At 44.3% G+C, this 16,293-nt stretch overlaps 1 protein-coding gene across 6 annotated transcripts in view; it reads right to left on the bottom strand.

Moving 5' to 3' along the window:
* The window catches only part of SGCD (sarcoglycan delta), a 354,617-nt gene that overhangs the window by 32,770 nt on the left and 305,554 nt on the right, over positions 1 to 16,293 (bottom strand). For all 6 annotated transcript variants that reach the window (XM_063348882.1, XM_063348881.1, XM_063348886.1 and 3 more), the window contains one exon: positions 8,970 to 9,042. In XM_063348882.1, coding sequence (XP_063204952.1) covers positions 8,970 to 9,042 — 73 coding nt within the window. The remainder of the gene's footprint in view (positions 1 to 8,969; positions 9,043 to 16,293) is intronic.

Raw genomic sequence — 16,293 nt, 5'->3', positions numbered from 1 at the left:
TTTGGGCTGGAAGGGACCTTAAAGACCATCTTGTTCCACCCCCCTGCCCTGGGCAGGGACATCTCTGACTAGCCCAGGTTGCTCCAAGCCCCGTCCAGCCTGGCCTTGAACCCCTCCAGGGATGTATTTAGAAAGGTGTTCTCATTAGCCACGTGCTGCCTCCACATGGAGAGGCAGAGCTGAGTCCAAACACCACTCAAGAGCAGGGAGTGACATCCCCTTAGAATGAACTCAGCAACGCTACTTGGTCGGAAATGATTACTATTCAAAACAGCCCGAGGTGCCACAATAACCCACGGGATAAATCCATGCTGCAAAATACACGTGAGGAGTAGAGCAGCAGCAGCCACCGCACATTAAAAAGATAAAATCAATTCAAGTCATGGGGAAACGACATAGCTACTCCTGTTTGGCCTAGAGAAAACAACTGTATTTCACAGGAAACATAAATTCAGAATAAAGATTCTGTAGGCACAGTGAATATGATTTCTCATAGTAAGTATACAAAGCGCTGCTTTCAAAAGAGAGAATCCCATTACAGTTATGGACACATTTTTCTCCTCTCTTTAATAGGGTTATGCAACAGCTATTGATTCCTGACTATGGTCTGAAGTACAATTAATGTATTTTAAGTGTCCTTTTTAATCACAGTGGACTTCTATAGCCCAAAGTACCTCGCTCGCACTAAATAAGAAGTATTCTTGCCTTGATACAGCCAAATCCTCCGGCATCAGCAGACGGCAGTAGGAAAAAAAACCCCAGGAAAGTCCTCACTTGGGCAGGAAAGCGTCTCAACTGTCCTTCCCTATTTTGTACCAAGTCCATGAGAAGTTTGTGTTAAACGCTTGGTTTTAAGCAAGCTGGTTCATTAACTGCTGCTTTTCAGCAGGCGGAACCCCGGCTGCGGTCCCCGTGCTGGGCTGTGCCCGGCCGCGGCGCGGGAGCTCCCAGGCTCGCCTGCCAAGTCTTTGCAGGGACACGGTCCTTCCTTAAAAGCAGGTACCAAGTGCTGAGTAAGGCCAAGATTTTTATTTTACCCGCTTTGCTCTTCGCTTCGGGTTTTAGAAATGCTTCATACATAGCTGGAGAGAAGTATAAAGGGATAGAGCGAAATATTAAAGAAACCCATGCATTTTTCTACCCAAAAGCAAACATAGTCCTCAGTGGATTACATTCCTCTCATTTCTTTAAGATAAGAACAGTGTTCAAAGGAAAATCTCCTTCTCTTCTGAGCTATTCAGTCATTTTGAACACGATTACATCCTAAATATCACAGTATTTGCAAAGGATTGGGATCACAGCGATAGGTGGGGTAAGGTGCTTTCCTTGACACCTTTCTATTTACTTCTGTATTTCACGCTCAATATCCTCGGTACAAATAGCTCTATCTCAAGTACAAATGTTACGATAAAACAATGGCTTTTGAGCGCCTTGCAGAGCATTACAAATGCCGCGTCCCAGACCAGCACACCAACTGACTCACGGTGCAGCGTCCCCCCGCTACCCCGCGTCCCAGCAGCACCGGGCAGGCGCTGCCGCAGGGCCAACTAGCACCTTGCCCAGCCTGCACTGAAAGAAGCGCGGGTTAGCCTGCCCTTCTCTCTGGCCAGTCGCCTAATGATTGCTTTTAGGACACTTATGGCTGCAGGTAGTCAATAACCTGCAGAACCTTAGAGTTGACACCCCAACAAATGGTCCCTCGAGCCTGCCTCCCAGGGCACGAGCACTGAGGTATGTCACTCAAGAACACGGCCGCTCTCCTTAATCATTACCAAAATGTAAATGAAAGACACCACCTTCTATAAACATCTGCATTCTAGAGGCTAAAGGGTATTTTTATCATTTTCTGTAAGACCTTTCAAAAAATACCACCTCGGGGAGCAGACTAACCTACTACACAGATACATCATGTTAGATGTGTCACCACAGCCTTTTAATCAGTGCACAGTCAATATTCTGTATTATATGAATAACTAATTAGTTTCGCAACTTATTTCCACAGATGTCATTGCAAAATCTATCCGAGGGATGTCATCTGCACTTGAGAGAAGGACAAGCATTGTAATTAAGTATTAAGGCATTTCACCAGTGTTTGTCTGCCATGGAGTGTGAAATGGCCATAATTCACATTTTTAAGACCTTGCATTTATTAGCATCTATTTTCTACTCAAGGTTAGCGGTGTGCTGCACAGAGAGTTAAAAAAAGCAAAAAAAGCTCACATTTTTGTTATTCAAATGGATATATGTGCATGTCTGACTGTACAGATCGGTCACACCGACAGGGTTTCTCTCAAGTCCCAGAGGACTTCTGGCTCGTACACCTTTGTGAGCGGCACTCGAAGGTTAGATGAATGCTCTGATTATGGAGCAAGCGACATTCTGCTGTTGAAAGCTAATGACAATCCTGGGCGCAACGCACCTAGGCAGGATACAGATCTTGTGTACAAGAAAGATATTCAATCTGAGATAACGGTCAGGATGGGTGATTAATATCTCCCAGAAAAAGGCTTTGTTTGCATTAGGAAACCCCTACAGAATAAATGCAGAGAGAGAATAATGAACCAGGCTGTTGGATTTTATTCAGGACCCAGGAAAAGTTAAACTGGTCTCTGTCTGGAGCCGCTGCTCCAGTTGCAATTATGCTGCTTAATTATATGCAGAAGAGGAGTCCTGTGTAACCTCCCACCAACCACCAAATGTGAGGCACATTTCCACTGCTCTCTGTCCCATAGGCTGTGCCACTGACGGTGGGACTGGATATCTGATGGTTGGGCTAGATGATCTGAAAGGTCCCTTCCAACCTAGACAATTTTATGATTCTACGATTTGTCAGTAGTTTCATTTAGAAATCTGTCCCCTTACCTCCCTTATTGCCACTCCTGTTTTCACTTGAAGTGCCACGTAGCTCTCGCACCCACACGTTCCTGCAGCACAGGGGACACGAGGACACCTGGGAAGAGCCATGCACCCCACTGAAGGCTGCTCAACCACAAATTCCCACTGCTTTGTCTTCTTTCCCTAGCTTGAGCCCATCTCATTTTTCACTTCAGCAGTATACTGCGTTCCAGACACCTTCCTGCCAAGCCTGCTTTCACCGACCATCAGCCCTCTTTGACGAGGATCTGCCCGTCTACAGACAGATGCTATTAGCAGCACTGTGAACAGGGTAGGGCCACGATTTATCCAGCTGGGATAAATCAGCAAAGCTCCGTCAATGCCTCTGCCATTTCCCGGGCATGTGCCTCCTGAGCATCTCATCCAAATCTGTGCTTCACCTGCTGAAGACAGGGAAGGAAAGGGCACCAAGAGCTTGGTGCTGGGTGTGAAAGAGATGAAGGCCATTAAGAGAAGATTTGCTGGAGTAAGGGAAGAGAACAGCAACCCCCCTCTCCGCCTTTTTGCAATAGAAATACTTTAACAGATGGGAAGCCCCAGCAATCAACTGCCTCCTTAACTCCGAGCCTGATATCCAATGGTGTAAACAGATCTTAATACACTGCCCACAAGAAGCCTATGGAAAGACTGCCTTTGATATGGGAGGGCCATGGCTTGTCTTCTATAATAGATGAACAGACAGCAGCTTTGAAGGGATGTCAACAGGAGGAAAGGCTAAAACAAAGTAGCTGTGGCTGTGAAATCAGTGTGAATTCTGCTCTGAGAAAGCTTCATCCAACAGCAAGCATTTCAGGAAGCCTTAGCTGTCATTGGGAAATTGTTAGGTCAGATGCGGTCTCCTAGATTAGAAAATGGAGAGTGATGAGGACCTCTGTCATTGAAAAGAAACTCATCAATGTCCACTTAAATTAGCTTGAAGTTCAGAAAGCAGGAACCTGTTATCTCATTTTAGCTGTATGCTAATAGGTATGTGTTGACTTCCACGGAGACAGTCATATAAATCCAACCCATCTGTGTCATATGAAAATAGTTATACTTGTTTCAAGTGGAAGGCAAAGCTCATCCCAAGGCAAAAGTCTCTTGTCTTTTAAGCTGGTAGGACTACCAAAATTATTGGAATTGCACTGGTGTAACAGAGAAAAGAATTGCATCCCTTCTGGTAAATCAATCAGAAAATAACACCAGGTAGATACGAGGCTACACTGGCCATTTTCCCCTCGCTGACACCGCACAGGAATCCCCACGTGTTTGCTGTAAACCGAACAGTGTTTCAATATCAAACACTAGTCTTCATAAACGACTTCCATTTCCCACCAATTACGTCCTCTTTCATACCTTTCATTTTTTTGCATTTCCTCTAATCTTTATTCTCTTAATCTTTATTAATGTAACGGGTTTTAGACAGAAACATTATTTGTGTTTGTGCTTATTGAAAATGTCTCTGCTGCCTTGTGAAACACAGCTGAGAGAAACCTCAATGCGGTAAGAATTATTGTTTTGCAAAACGAGTATTGTTACATTAGCTGAGCACCGTATTTAAATTGCTTTTTGTTACAATAGGTCTCACTTGGACTATTTGGATAGTTCAGTACAGTACATGGTAAGGCAGAATTGCGCTAATAAAATCAAGCTGCAAGTACATTTCATCTGCCATTTGGTACTTCCAGTGCTTCATAATTAACTTTGGTCAAAAATTACCCTTTCAAGCCCAAGGGATTAATTCTCCCTTAACTATATTTGTGCATTACAGGAAAAACAGTCATCCCTTGGTTTCCTGGTCTTGGATGAGCAGTTTACTGCATTTTTACCCTACAATAATTGTGGATGAATTCCAGGTGTGTGCTTGCCCCTCATGGAGTGCATTTCATGCAGTCTGATTCCTTTTTATTTAACTCTGGGAGCGAAAATGTCCTAAACCAGGTTTCCGTGCTCCGGGTGCCCCTGCCCAGCGCGACCTGGACACTGGGGAGGTCCTTATGCTCGCTCTGAGCTCAGGGACCGCGATGGATGCTATAACACAGTGCCCACCACGCACACACCCTCCCAGCTTCCAGAACTTAGCAGTTTTACAACATCCTCCTGATATTTTTTTTTCTTATATTGGATCACCCACCTTTTAATCCCCTCCCCTCAAATTATTTCCCTTCTTCCTTGCTCATTGGCTCGTCTAGCCTTCATCCCTCACCTTGGAAGAGTGCTGATCTTGTGTTTGTTGGACAACATCTGTTAGCCTCCTTGGCATATATTTGCCTTTTGGAAGAAGATAAATAGAGAAAGGCAAGTGATTCCTGCCAGTGTCAAGGAGATGCTCTCAAGACAGGCTCTTGCCAAGTTACTTGGGTGCTGCTAAAATAATCCAGTGAGAAAAGATCATCTTGAATTCAACTTTTATACATAGGCAATCACATTTCCTTATGTCAAAGACAACAACCTGCATTAAAAAGAGTCAGTGCAGATGAGTACAAATATTTCAATGTCCAAACAAATCTCTCAAGCCCTCTCCCTAAACTATTTTGGGATGATACTGAATGGCAATGTTAAACATTCCAAGAATTTGAAAATATTTTGAATTTGTTTGCTTTTCTTTTTACTGTTTTTGATCAGTTTAGAGCCCAATAAACAACTACCAAAACTTTCAAGAGTCTAAAATTACTTTAAATAAGTAAAAACATTGAACTGTTCACAGAAATACATCGAATAGTCTTTCAACCATCCATAGTTCTCAGGTCATTATTAAACAATGTTCTACATCCCAAATAGGAAACATGAACCCTCAATAACTCCCTGCACTAAACAAGACATTTATGAGCTCTGGCTTTTCTACTACAACTGATACTGGGCTGAACAGGACTCTTGTTTTAGGACACATGAGTTTCTTTGCAACATGGAAGAACATCTCCTGAGAAGACTCAGCAGCAAAGTCCAGACCTGGGCCAAAGGAGCACCAAACCAATTTTTGCAGCTGTGTGGCTCTCTGATAGGCTTAGCTTGTGAGGAAAAAGCTGTGCACGTACTGCCACCTGAGTTTCCTCAACCTAAACGACTGCAGACAAGTGTGTTTTAAAAAGGGCACTCAGAAAAGAGGATCACCCCTTGCCTGTTCTCCAGGATGGCGACCACGTTGTAGAGCAGCCAGTTACAAATAAATGAATTAGGCTATATGAACCCAAGACCGTTTGTCAGCTAAACGGGGACAGAAAGTCTGTTGAGAACGTGTGCGCCACCACTCAAAGCGTGTCAGTCTTTGTGACACATGGGCATGACTGGAGGCCTTTGGGAGGTGGGAGGAAAAGAAGGAAAGAAATAGAGATGAGTGGCACGATGGCGTACAGCCTATCTTGCCGGGGAAATCAGGCTGTCTGGTAAGGAGGGGAGGGAGGGAAAGAAGACATACAGATGGTCTGACTCCCAGTGGTGACAGGAGCAGTTGGTCTCCTCTTTCTGGTAGTGACAGTTGCTGTCACCTTATTCTGAAGTCTCCTAAAGAAGAAGTGGGAGTCAGTATGGTACCGAAAAGAGCAAATGGGTAAATCACGTAACTAATGGTAACCATTTGGTCTTAGAAGAGTGATGGAGGTTGGCGGTGTCTGGCAACAGCCTGCGATAGCTGAATGTGCACTTTCCCACCCCGCGAACTTCCGCCTAAGGAGGAAAGAAAGTTTGCACTATTTAATACAGAAAAAAAGGTCCTTTAGAGTCAAACCGGCTACTGAGTGCATGTTTACAATGCTGCTTTTCTAGCAGTGTGTGACAGCTTGGGACCCACAGGCTGCCATCGCATTCAGTCCCCTTTCACTGCAGCATCTTTTTAAATAGGCCAAAAGGACACCTTATGCACACACATTGCCATCAAAATAGGAAGGTGCCAAAAGATGTCCCCCCAGAGTAAGATTATTTCCTCTGTGAACTCTGTACTGCACCCAAAAGGCACCATTTTACCTAAGAAACAGCCAGCGCTCCAACATATAGAGAGAGAAACGGATGGTTCTCGGTTTGGGGAGGAATAAAGCGTTTGCTCTTGGGAAACCTTGCTTTGTCAAAACAGTGCTACCATGGGCTCTTTTCTTCTCAGAGCAGTGGAAAAAACATTTATTTTTGCCAAGATAAAATTTTCAGAACCGCACAAAATGTTTTAGAACCCTGTGGGACTTGTTTTTTTTCAAAGTAAATACTAGTCAATGATTATCCTTTAAAAAAAAAAGAAAAAGAAAAAAAACCCACCAGGTTTTTACAGGATTTGTTTCACCCGGTCCACTAATTTCAAAGAAAGTCAGTTATCTAACAGCTCTCTACATAAAACAAGTGAAATAACAACATGAATTTAAAGCAGATCAAATATACCGAATCAACCCCTCGCATGGATACTGCCATTAATTCATTTCAATTTCATTTAGCTTAATTCTCTTTGGAACAGAAGCATACTCAATCCAATTAAGGCCATTTTAATTCACATTTGTCCCCTCTAATATGACACCCTATACTTATTTGGATTAAGTTCCCCTCCCATGTTTAGAAAAATCCTAAGTAACCAGAAACGTGGACCTAAAATCTTGCCTTTCTCTTGCACTACTGAAAATGGAACTTGGTTTTGTAAGTTATTTAGACGCTGTTGGATAATTTAACCATGATCTTGATTTTTTTTTTCGGGGTTTGTTTCCCCCCCCCCCCCCCGAAAGTATCAGTGAAAACAGGCTGTGCCAGAAAGCCTTTCTCACCTGAACCTCCCCTACAAATCCATCCCCCCGCTGGCTGCTCCATTTGTGTGCTCTGCTGAAGAACTGGAGGGTGCGTGTGCTCGGCACCACCGCGCCCTGCCCTCCTGGGGCTCCTTCCACCACAGCAGACCCTGGAGCTGCCCTGGCAGCTGCACACGAAGCTGAACAAAGACCCCGTTTCCTCTTTTTTTTAAAGGAAGTATACCAAGATTGGGAAAACCACAAGGCAGGGTTAAAGTCGCTGCATGGAGAAAGAGAACAAACTTTCATAACAAACTGAATCGCGCCATCACTGCACTTGTTGTCTGACATCTGATCCCCAGAGAGCAAAATGGGAACAATTAGAGTGTTTCCAGAGAGAAACCGAAAGATAGCAATAGACCCAAGGGAAGGCAGCCAGGATATTCTTCATCTTCCACGGTCATCTAGCGAGGCCATAACTATCCCCAGTACCAGAGCAGAGAGAGTTAATGAGAGGTCCTCTCCCGCCTCGGTGCATCCGCAGTAAATCTGCAGCGCCCCTGCACAACTTCAGCTGCCTGAAGATTGCTTCATCCCCAGCAGTTTCCAGAAAAGGAGAGTTTGCAACCCAAGACCTAAGGACAAGACGTCCTTCTGGAGATTTTTTTCACCTCTTCTCTAACTCTCTTTTGCTAAGGAAGGATAATTAGAGCACTGATGGCAAACCCCTACAGCCCTCTTGGTCAGAAGATATCAGGAGATTCAGTCAATAATTTATTAGGCCATATGATTAGTCTCTTTTCAGAGACTAGTCATCCAAACTAACCTGTAGTGCCACACTTTTTTTTTTTTTTTTTTTTTAAATAAACATAATGCCCAACATTAGCTTGAGGGTAAAGCTGGTTCTCTGTAGCTTTGCTGTTTATTCCCTCCTGATATATTGCTGTCAGCAAGTGGCATCTCTGCGAGTGTCAGCAGTCACATGCACGCACAGCTAGAGCCTGTGTAGATCAGGGGGGGTTTGCAATTCTGCAAGACAGATAATGCCGGCGAGCATTATCCTTTTGCCTGCTGCTACTCCCTGTGATTCAGCACGGACTCCTGAACCTCCCTACACAACCAGAAAAAGATTTCTCCACTTTTAACAAATACTGAGCCCAGGGTATGCAGAGCATGTTGCAGAGGAGAAACGATGCTCTCATGACCCGTGATTGCCTTTAGCTCGGTCATATTACATGTAAACATGGCAGGGCCCTTCTCTTCCACGGCATCCTCTCGGTGATGCCTTCCAAAGTGAATCCCCAAGCTCTTATGCAAAAGCAGAAATGATGCCCAGCAGAACGCGCAACTCCAACAAGGCGCCACTGAGTTACCGTTAAACCATATTCCAAAGTTTACCTTAGTTCCTTGAAGGGGTCTGCCCTGACATTGGGAGTTTCTATAGATTTAGGGAACACTGTGCCTTCTGCTCCTGAAATCACAAAACAAAACAGAAGACAAATTGTAAACATTATAAGCTGTTATCAGGGGAGTGATTGTCAAATCATACCTAGGTGCAATTTAACCCGTTGCCTAACCCCATTCCTCTCTTGCACACATCCCTTCTGTCCCCAGGAAAAGCCAGACCTTGATCATCTGAAATTGGCTGCCTTGATTACAACCAGGATTTGCCTTTAAACTGCGCTTCTGGCCGTAAAAGCAGCTGATTGCACCCCGACTGTGGGAAGAGTTTGCTGACCCAACTGATGCAGGGAGCTTGCAAAAGACACCCCCTTGGTAACCAGGCATCTAATCCAGCTACGCTCCTCGTTAATGAACCTGGGTGCATGTCATGACATTAATTCTTTTGCTGGGCTCTGAGAGATACTGGAAGGAGAAACCCGAATTTTGGCTCGATCACTGCAGGTGCCTCTCCGGCCAGGCTGTGCTCCTGCCTGGGGACGAGGAGGGAGATGTCCGCCTGATGAAACGCAGCACAAGCCGGCAGCAGAGTCTGCTCTAGTCCCAGCCTGGCCACCAGCTCGATGTGTGACCCAGAAGTCATTTAACTACTGCTCATGTCCCCCTTCTCTTAGAGATGGCGGGAAGGCAGCACCATCCCCACTTGCTGACTGTTTTTAGATCGCAAGCTGTCAACTGCTAGGTCATACAAACAGCTTTCCTGAGCTTCAGGCCACTGCAACCCTCAAACCTCTTCCATGGCCACCTGCATAGCCCGGGTTGGGCCATTTCCCCCAGCCATCCCGCATCGGGTCTGTGCTTTGTGACCGAGCTGTGCTCTGTCTCTCTAGAAAGACGCGCTCTCTCCGTTATCATTGTTTTAAGCCAAAGGCAGCCCATGCCATCCTCCGGAAAGCCTTTCCAGTAATTATTCTAATCTAAACATGTGCATCTAATCTGAACTGGTCTCACTTCAGCTTTCAGCCACTAAATCTTCTCGTGCCAGCCAATCGGCCCTGCATGAGCAGAGTCTCCACCTTCTGTAGGTAGTTACCGACGGTGACCCAACCACCCCAACCTTCTCTGATTTGCTGAAAAGTTACGGCTTTCTGAATCATTCACTGTGAAGTAGATTTTCTGGACTTCTCATTGCTCTTTTCTGAACCCATCCCACTTTTAAAATACTCTGTTGGGACACAGGGGTTCCCAAGTCTGTCACTGATGCTCTACGCCGCAGAACGCCACATTCTTGGTCCCATTGATACTTCCAATTAAAACACAGCTAAGAATGGTACTAAGTGCCTTACATATAGCAGTGCACTAGAAGTTCATGTTCATGTTCTCTAATACATAGCTGCCTTCCCAGTGAGCAAGTATGACCCGTTTTCTTAAATTTAGACCTGTGGTCTTGTGTTCAGATGCATCGTGAATAATAAGTCATTCATTACCTGTAATCATGACAGCAATTTCAGTGTCAGCATGCAAACTGCACCAGTGGAATTTTTTTATTTCCTTAATTTTTTCTTTGATAAAGCTATTGGTGCGAACCACAGATCCTGATGAGACCTTTCACGCATACTGTTTGAGACTTCTCTGAAAACGTGCTATTATAATTGTTACCTACGTGCAGTCTGGAAGTCACCACTACAGAATAAAAAGTGTTCTGAGATGATGCAAAACATGTTAATAGAGCATCCTTCTGTAACTTCTGCTGTAAGCGAGAAACACCTGTGGCTTCAGTAAGACTGCACCTTCTTTGCACTGAAATAAATTAACTACGCTGCCCCACTGTGTTAAAGAAAAATATCAGAATGAAAATAAGCACTCTAAGATTTATAAAAAAACCCAACTCCTTCGTAACCTAGAGAAAACCAAAATAAGTTCAAAGATGGTAAAAGCAGTCTAAAGTTTGAGGCTTTATACTTGAGAATTGAAATTGATCCTATGGCGCAGTACAGATATTTACCTCTTAACTTTACTATAAGCCTTCATCGTCACAAGTTGTCAAAAGCAGCTGCAACTCGCCAGCCATGAAGGTTATTATTATCAGATCTGTCTTCTCTCAACAGTTTCCAAATGATTTAAGTCTCTGCTTATCCACACAATTGCTTCGGCTATTAGCTTTGCAATGGAACTTAGCAAAAGACGGAGCCTGCACATATCTGCATAATAAAATAACGATTTTTGAGGGGAGGAAGAGGAGGAAGTGTAGCTGGAGAGGTGCACATAGATATTCTTGTACCCTTTCCACCTGCATTGCTTACATGGTGACTTTATGCTGGTAATTTTAATTCATTTTTACACACTTTAAGTCAGCTACTCAAGTTATACAAAGCTCAAAATAACGATCTGCATGTAACCTGGAATGCCTGCAGAATAAGGGGAAAATTTATCATATTTCTAATTACTTGGGGTTTTCCAGGCTTTCATTATTTAATTTAAATGCAGGAAGCAACTTTGGAAACAAAGCCAGTGAAGACTCCAAGTAGTCATTCCAGGAAGGTTGAAAATAAAAAAGCCTGCTATTCCTTTGCTCCATCTCCTTGTTTTCCTTTCCCTACACACAGTTCTTAAACCCTCTTTCCCTCTCTTTTTTATTCCCAGATCCATGGCAGAGTCCCTTGTGCACCGGGAACAGGAACGAGATTTCCAGATCCTTCTGTTTCTCTCCTTTGACATGAATCAGAAGTGAATGCTACCTGCCTTCATAAGGCTTCCTGCCTCGACAATATCATTTCTTGTTATTCTCTTTTAAGAACACAAGATCTCCCAAAGTGCCCCCTGTCCCTGTCACTGAGTAGGACATCAGCCATGAGGGGATGCTGAGGGACCAGGACCGAGACATCCCTCCCTTGACTCTGGCTGCCGGCAGCTGAGGGACTCCTTGAGCCGGCAGCATCATCCAGCCACTGGAGAGACGCTGATAATCTTTCCTCACCTCACCTAATTACCATTTTAAGTGTCCCCATTTCTGTAGCGGGGGGTTTACAGGTGAATTAAATACTCTGGAGAAGTTCTTCCTTTGGTTTCAACCTGCTGCCTGGTGATTTCACGGGATGCTTGTTCTGCCTTGGACTGTGAAAACCAGTAAATAACCATCCTCTTCTTTCTGTGCTACTGGAAATTGTATAGACCTCCAGTGTGCCCACTCCCACCAGCCCCCTCTCTTCCACGCTGAAGAGTCTCAGTCTCTGCCTGGGGGATCGGCAGCTCCCACAGTGCATCCCGATGGAAACAACTGCCTTGGACAGATTCAACTACACTGCATATTTGTGCCAAAGTCTGGATCTTGGCCACTATGGAAGACGCCAACCAAGCCGTGATAGCATCAGTGCTGGACTGCCTTGAAAGTGAAGGCGTTAGGCTGGAGGAAGTGACCTCATTTAGTGGTTTAACTAAAGGCTTTGGCAAAAAAAGAAGGAAAGTGTGAGGGAAATGTGCTGTTGACACTGAATTGGGTTATTCTGGCAATGCAGAAGAGAATTGGGATGTCATGGAGAAACAGATGTTTGACCTCAGGCAGTGGAAGGAGAGAGAGAGAGAGAGAAATTTAAAAATATGAAGTCCAAGGTCATGTGCTTAGAAAGCAGTAAAAATTTCTTCTCCGTGTTGGATGCTTCCAGGATGGCAACGTCCCTAGATAAAGGCTGAGTGCTACTCATGATTCATGGCAGGGGGACAGGGCCAAAGGGAAGGCAAACGCGACGTTAAACTGAAAGGCAAGGGGCAAGTCTAACAGGAACATGAAAAAAATCCCATTAAGAATCATCAGTGAATCCTCAAACTGTTATGTAGCCCCCAGCTCATCCCCAGTGAGGAAAGTGCACAGAGAGCAAATACTGCCATGACTGCACAAACAGAAAAAGTCTATCCCACAAAAGAAGACGGGAAGGACTTGGCTACTAGCTTAGTAGCACGATGGCTAAGGAAGGTTAGGAATGCTGTGCATATATGTATTAGGAGGATAAATAACGTGAAGGAAAAAAGAACTACTGGCTCTAGGCCAAAGTTGCCATGAGAGCAAGTGGCAATACACTGGTCTCAAATATATTTGGGGAAAAAAGTAAGTGTTTTCTAGCCAGAAGAGGAGCAAAAAAATGGGAGTGGCTTTTCAGTTAGATGGGACAATCGAAGAGATTTGACAAATTCAATCTAAGAAATTTGACAAATGGGGTCTCAAAACCAGTGGACAAGATTTGCAGGACCAGAAAGTGCCTTCTAGTGTTGCACTCCCCTAGTCTTATTTTCACTGTCCTCTACCTGAGGAACGTTGGGTTTTGGCAAATGGCATTAATGCACAGCTCCAACAGTCCAAGAATTAGCTGCTACAATCTCCCTTCTCAAACGAAGCTACTATATCTCTCGTCTGCTTTTACTGAATATAAAGCAAATGTAAGTTGAATTTTTGATTGTACAACACAGCTTCTGCTTCCTGAGTTACCCATTATTAAAACATTTCCTATCTACCATGAAAAATGCATAATACAAACCTTCTATTTCATTGTAAAGTACTGAAAATATTTTTTTTCATCTTATGAGACTGTGCTGCTGCTAAGGGTAACTCACCTGCGAACAGCCGAAGACAGTTAGGAGAAAACAATCATATCATTTGTATTTAAACATACTATACTGTACATCCCTCGGCAATAAATTATTCTTCCTCACAGCATTATATCAGAGTGACTTCTATTAAAAGCCATACCTACCGATTCCCTCTTCTGACACTGTGTAATTTACCACCGATAAATGTTCATAAACAGTTTGACTGAAAAATCCATAAAGCCATTTCAGCTTTATTTTAAGTTCCATTTAATGTCCCTCAAAAATGATTTCATCCATGTGTTTCCATTAGCTGGTTCTCTGCCCAATAACTTAATTCCACACAATCAGTCAGGAACTTATAAAGCATATGACAGGATCTACCTAAAGTGTTTTGAATCACCATAAAGATTCAATCAAAGAATATTTGGGGTTTTTTCCCCTTCCAGTGCAGAAGGTGTAGGGGCACAAATGTCAAAGACCCCTATATGTGTTCGCTTCATGTAAGAACAAAGACCAAGAGCCCCATGGCAAGGGAAGATTTACGCTTCAGTTTAAGGGTTTGGGGATTATTTTTTTTTGGTTTCTTTCTCTTCTTTCATTTGAGGCTGCATGAGAACAGGTCTGCCAACTAAGGGTTTGCATTTTCTCTGGCACTAGTGGTTTCTTAGAAGCCTACTGCCACATCCAGGAAACAATCCTGGTTGCAGTCTGGACCACAGCAAGTGAGTTACTGGAGTTACATCCAGCTCCTGGACCTCCTTTCACCTCCCTCTTCCTATTCTGCACCTGCCGTAGGAGCCTCCAGTGCCACTGGTCTGCTGTATCTTCTGAAAAGCTCCAGCTCTTGCACAGGGAGACACTGTCCTTTCTGGCTGCAGACCACATTCCTGGCACAGCAACCTGCCCTCACTGTTTCCAACGTGGAAGCAACAAAAAGAGCCAGTGGGCTGCGCTTTTGGCAATCGTCTTACTCTACGACATGAACCCAAGATACAGCATAAAACACGGCGTTTTTAAATCCCAGTTTTGCACTGAAACAAAGCAGAAGCGTCATGTTCTGTCTGTGCCTGTTGGGCTGCCATTCTCCTGGTGAAGAGCGCCTTTTGAAGCATTAGCCCTCGTCATCCAAATGTGGAGTTGGCTGATCAAGCTCATGAGCTTCGTCAGAAAAGACCAGGAGACCACTAACACTCCACCGAGGCACAGGCTCCGGCATGAGCCCAAACCTGGCTGGATCCGGCAACTCCGAAGGGGAGAGAGGAGTTACAAATGCCCCAAGAAAGCAACAAATCTCAGCTGGAACATGCACCTTCTTAACCAGCAACAAATCCAAGCAGAAGAAAGTGGGCATCAACAGTTCTGCTCTCCAAGCTGCCTCTTCCTTTCCCTGTGTGCTGCAAAAGTACCTGAGCTGTGTGACACTGTCCTGGCACCTTCCCTGCTGCAAAGACAAGGGCCATCCCTGCTCCCTCTGGCCAGAACTGGGCTCCAGCCATTGTGGCAAGATACTGATCACATACCAATCCCTCTGCACAAAACTTGCTCCAGGCTTCCACTGCTATCAGCTGGAAGGGAGAGAAGAAGAGCTCAAATGCAATGCGATGAGAGGTATTTTTAGACTAATGATTGATGCTGCTGCTGTCAAGGGTAGGTGGCAATCAGCTGAACAGCACTTGGGGGTGAACAGAACACGAAGGAGAGAAATCAAGTTTCCACTCAGGTGCAGATGCACCAGGTTAGCTATTCCCCACTTTCCTTTTTCTTTTCTTTCTAGACAACATTTTTCTTTCCCACTCTGTGTATTCTTTTACTAAGAATTTCAGACCCACAGTACACCTTTGGCGTTGTGTATCACTGCTTTATAAGGAAATTGGGGTCTCAGACCCCCGTGATGAACTTGGTCATTAAGTTGGCTTAAGCGTATCTCCTCTTTAGCGCTCTGCCTTAATGTAATACTGTGCAAATGAGGGGAGAAGAAGAAGGATTTGCTATGACTTTCTTCTAGCTACAGTCAAGAGGCAATGTATAGTGTGCTGGTGATATCCATAAACTGCCTCTATTCCTGCTATTATATTAGGACACATTCAGCAATTTGTTCATGAAAACACTCATCTGACAAGGTTCTCTCCTTGGTAGGTCTCATCAGGGTAATATGTGACAGTCTCAGAAAGGTGTCTGTGCAAACAGATGTCCAGGAAGTAAATCCAATACAGTGTAGGTAGAAATGATTTGTGCCCACTTCTTTTAATTCCTAGCTTTAAAAGCCTTATTCATCCTTAATTTATGTTTTTAAATGGATGAACATAGTAATTGCTGCTGCTCCCCTTGAATCCCATCAAATCTGAAATCAATAAGAGCTCCATTTCAGGGCCCAACAATAATGGCCTGGCCAGGTTAAGCCAGTGCACTGAACAAAAGCCATAAAAGCTTCATTCATGATTCTTTCTTGGATACTACAAAAATAGTTCATTGCAAAGGTCTGTCTGTCTGCTTACCTTCGTCATCCAAGTGTTGGGGAGTTGTTCATTTAAGGGCAATCTGTGTAATGAAATCATGTGCAGCGTCAAGAAAGGTGTTTATAATAAAAAGGTAATATAAATTATTTCGAATCTTTTAGGTTGTGGTTTTGGCACTGTATGCACATGGGGAGTGAGTCAACCTTTAGGCACTGGGTTGAGTTAGGCCAAACAGGAACTCCTTGTGACTCCAGCACCGCCAGCTCCGTCGGGTGGAGGAGCAG

Source organism: Chroicocephalus ridibundus, chromosome 11, assembly GCF_963924245.1.
Source record: "Chroicocephalus ridibundus chromosome 11, bChrRid1.1, whole genome shotgun sequence".
NCBI classification, from domain to species: domain Eukaryota; kingdom Metazoa; phylum Chordata; class Aves; order Charadriiformes; family Laridae; genus Chroicocephalus; species Chroicocephalus ridibundus.
This window is presented reverse-complemented; position numbering and strand designations above follow the sequence as displayed.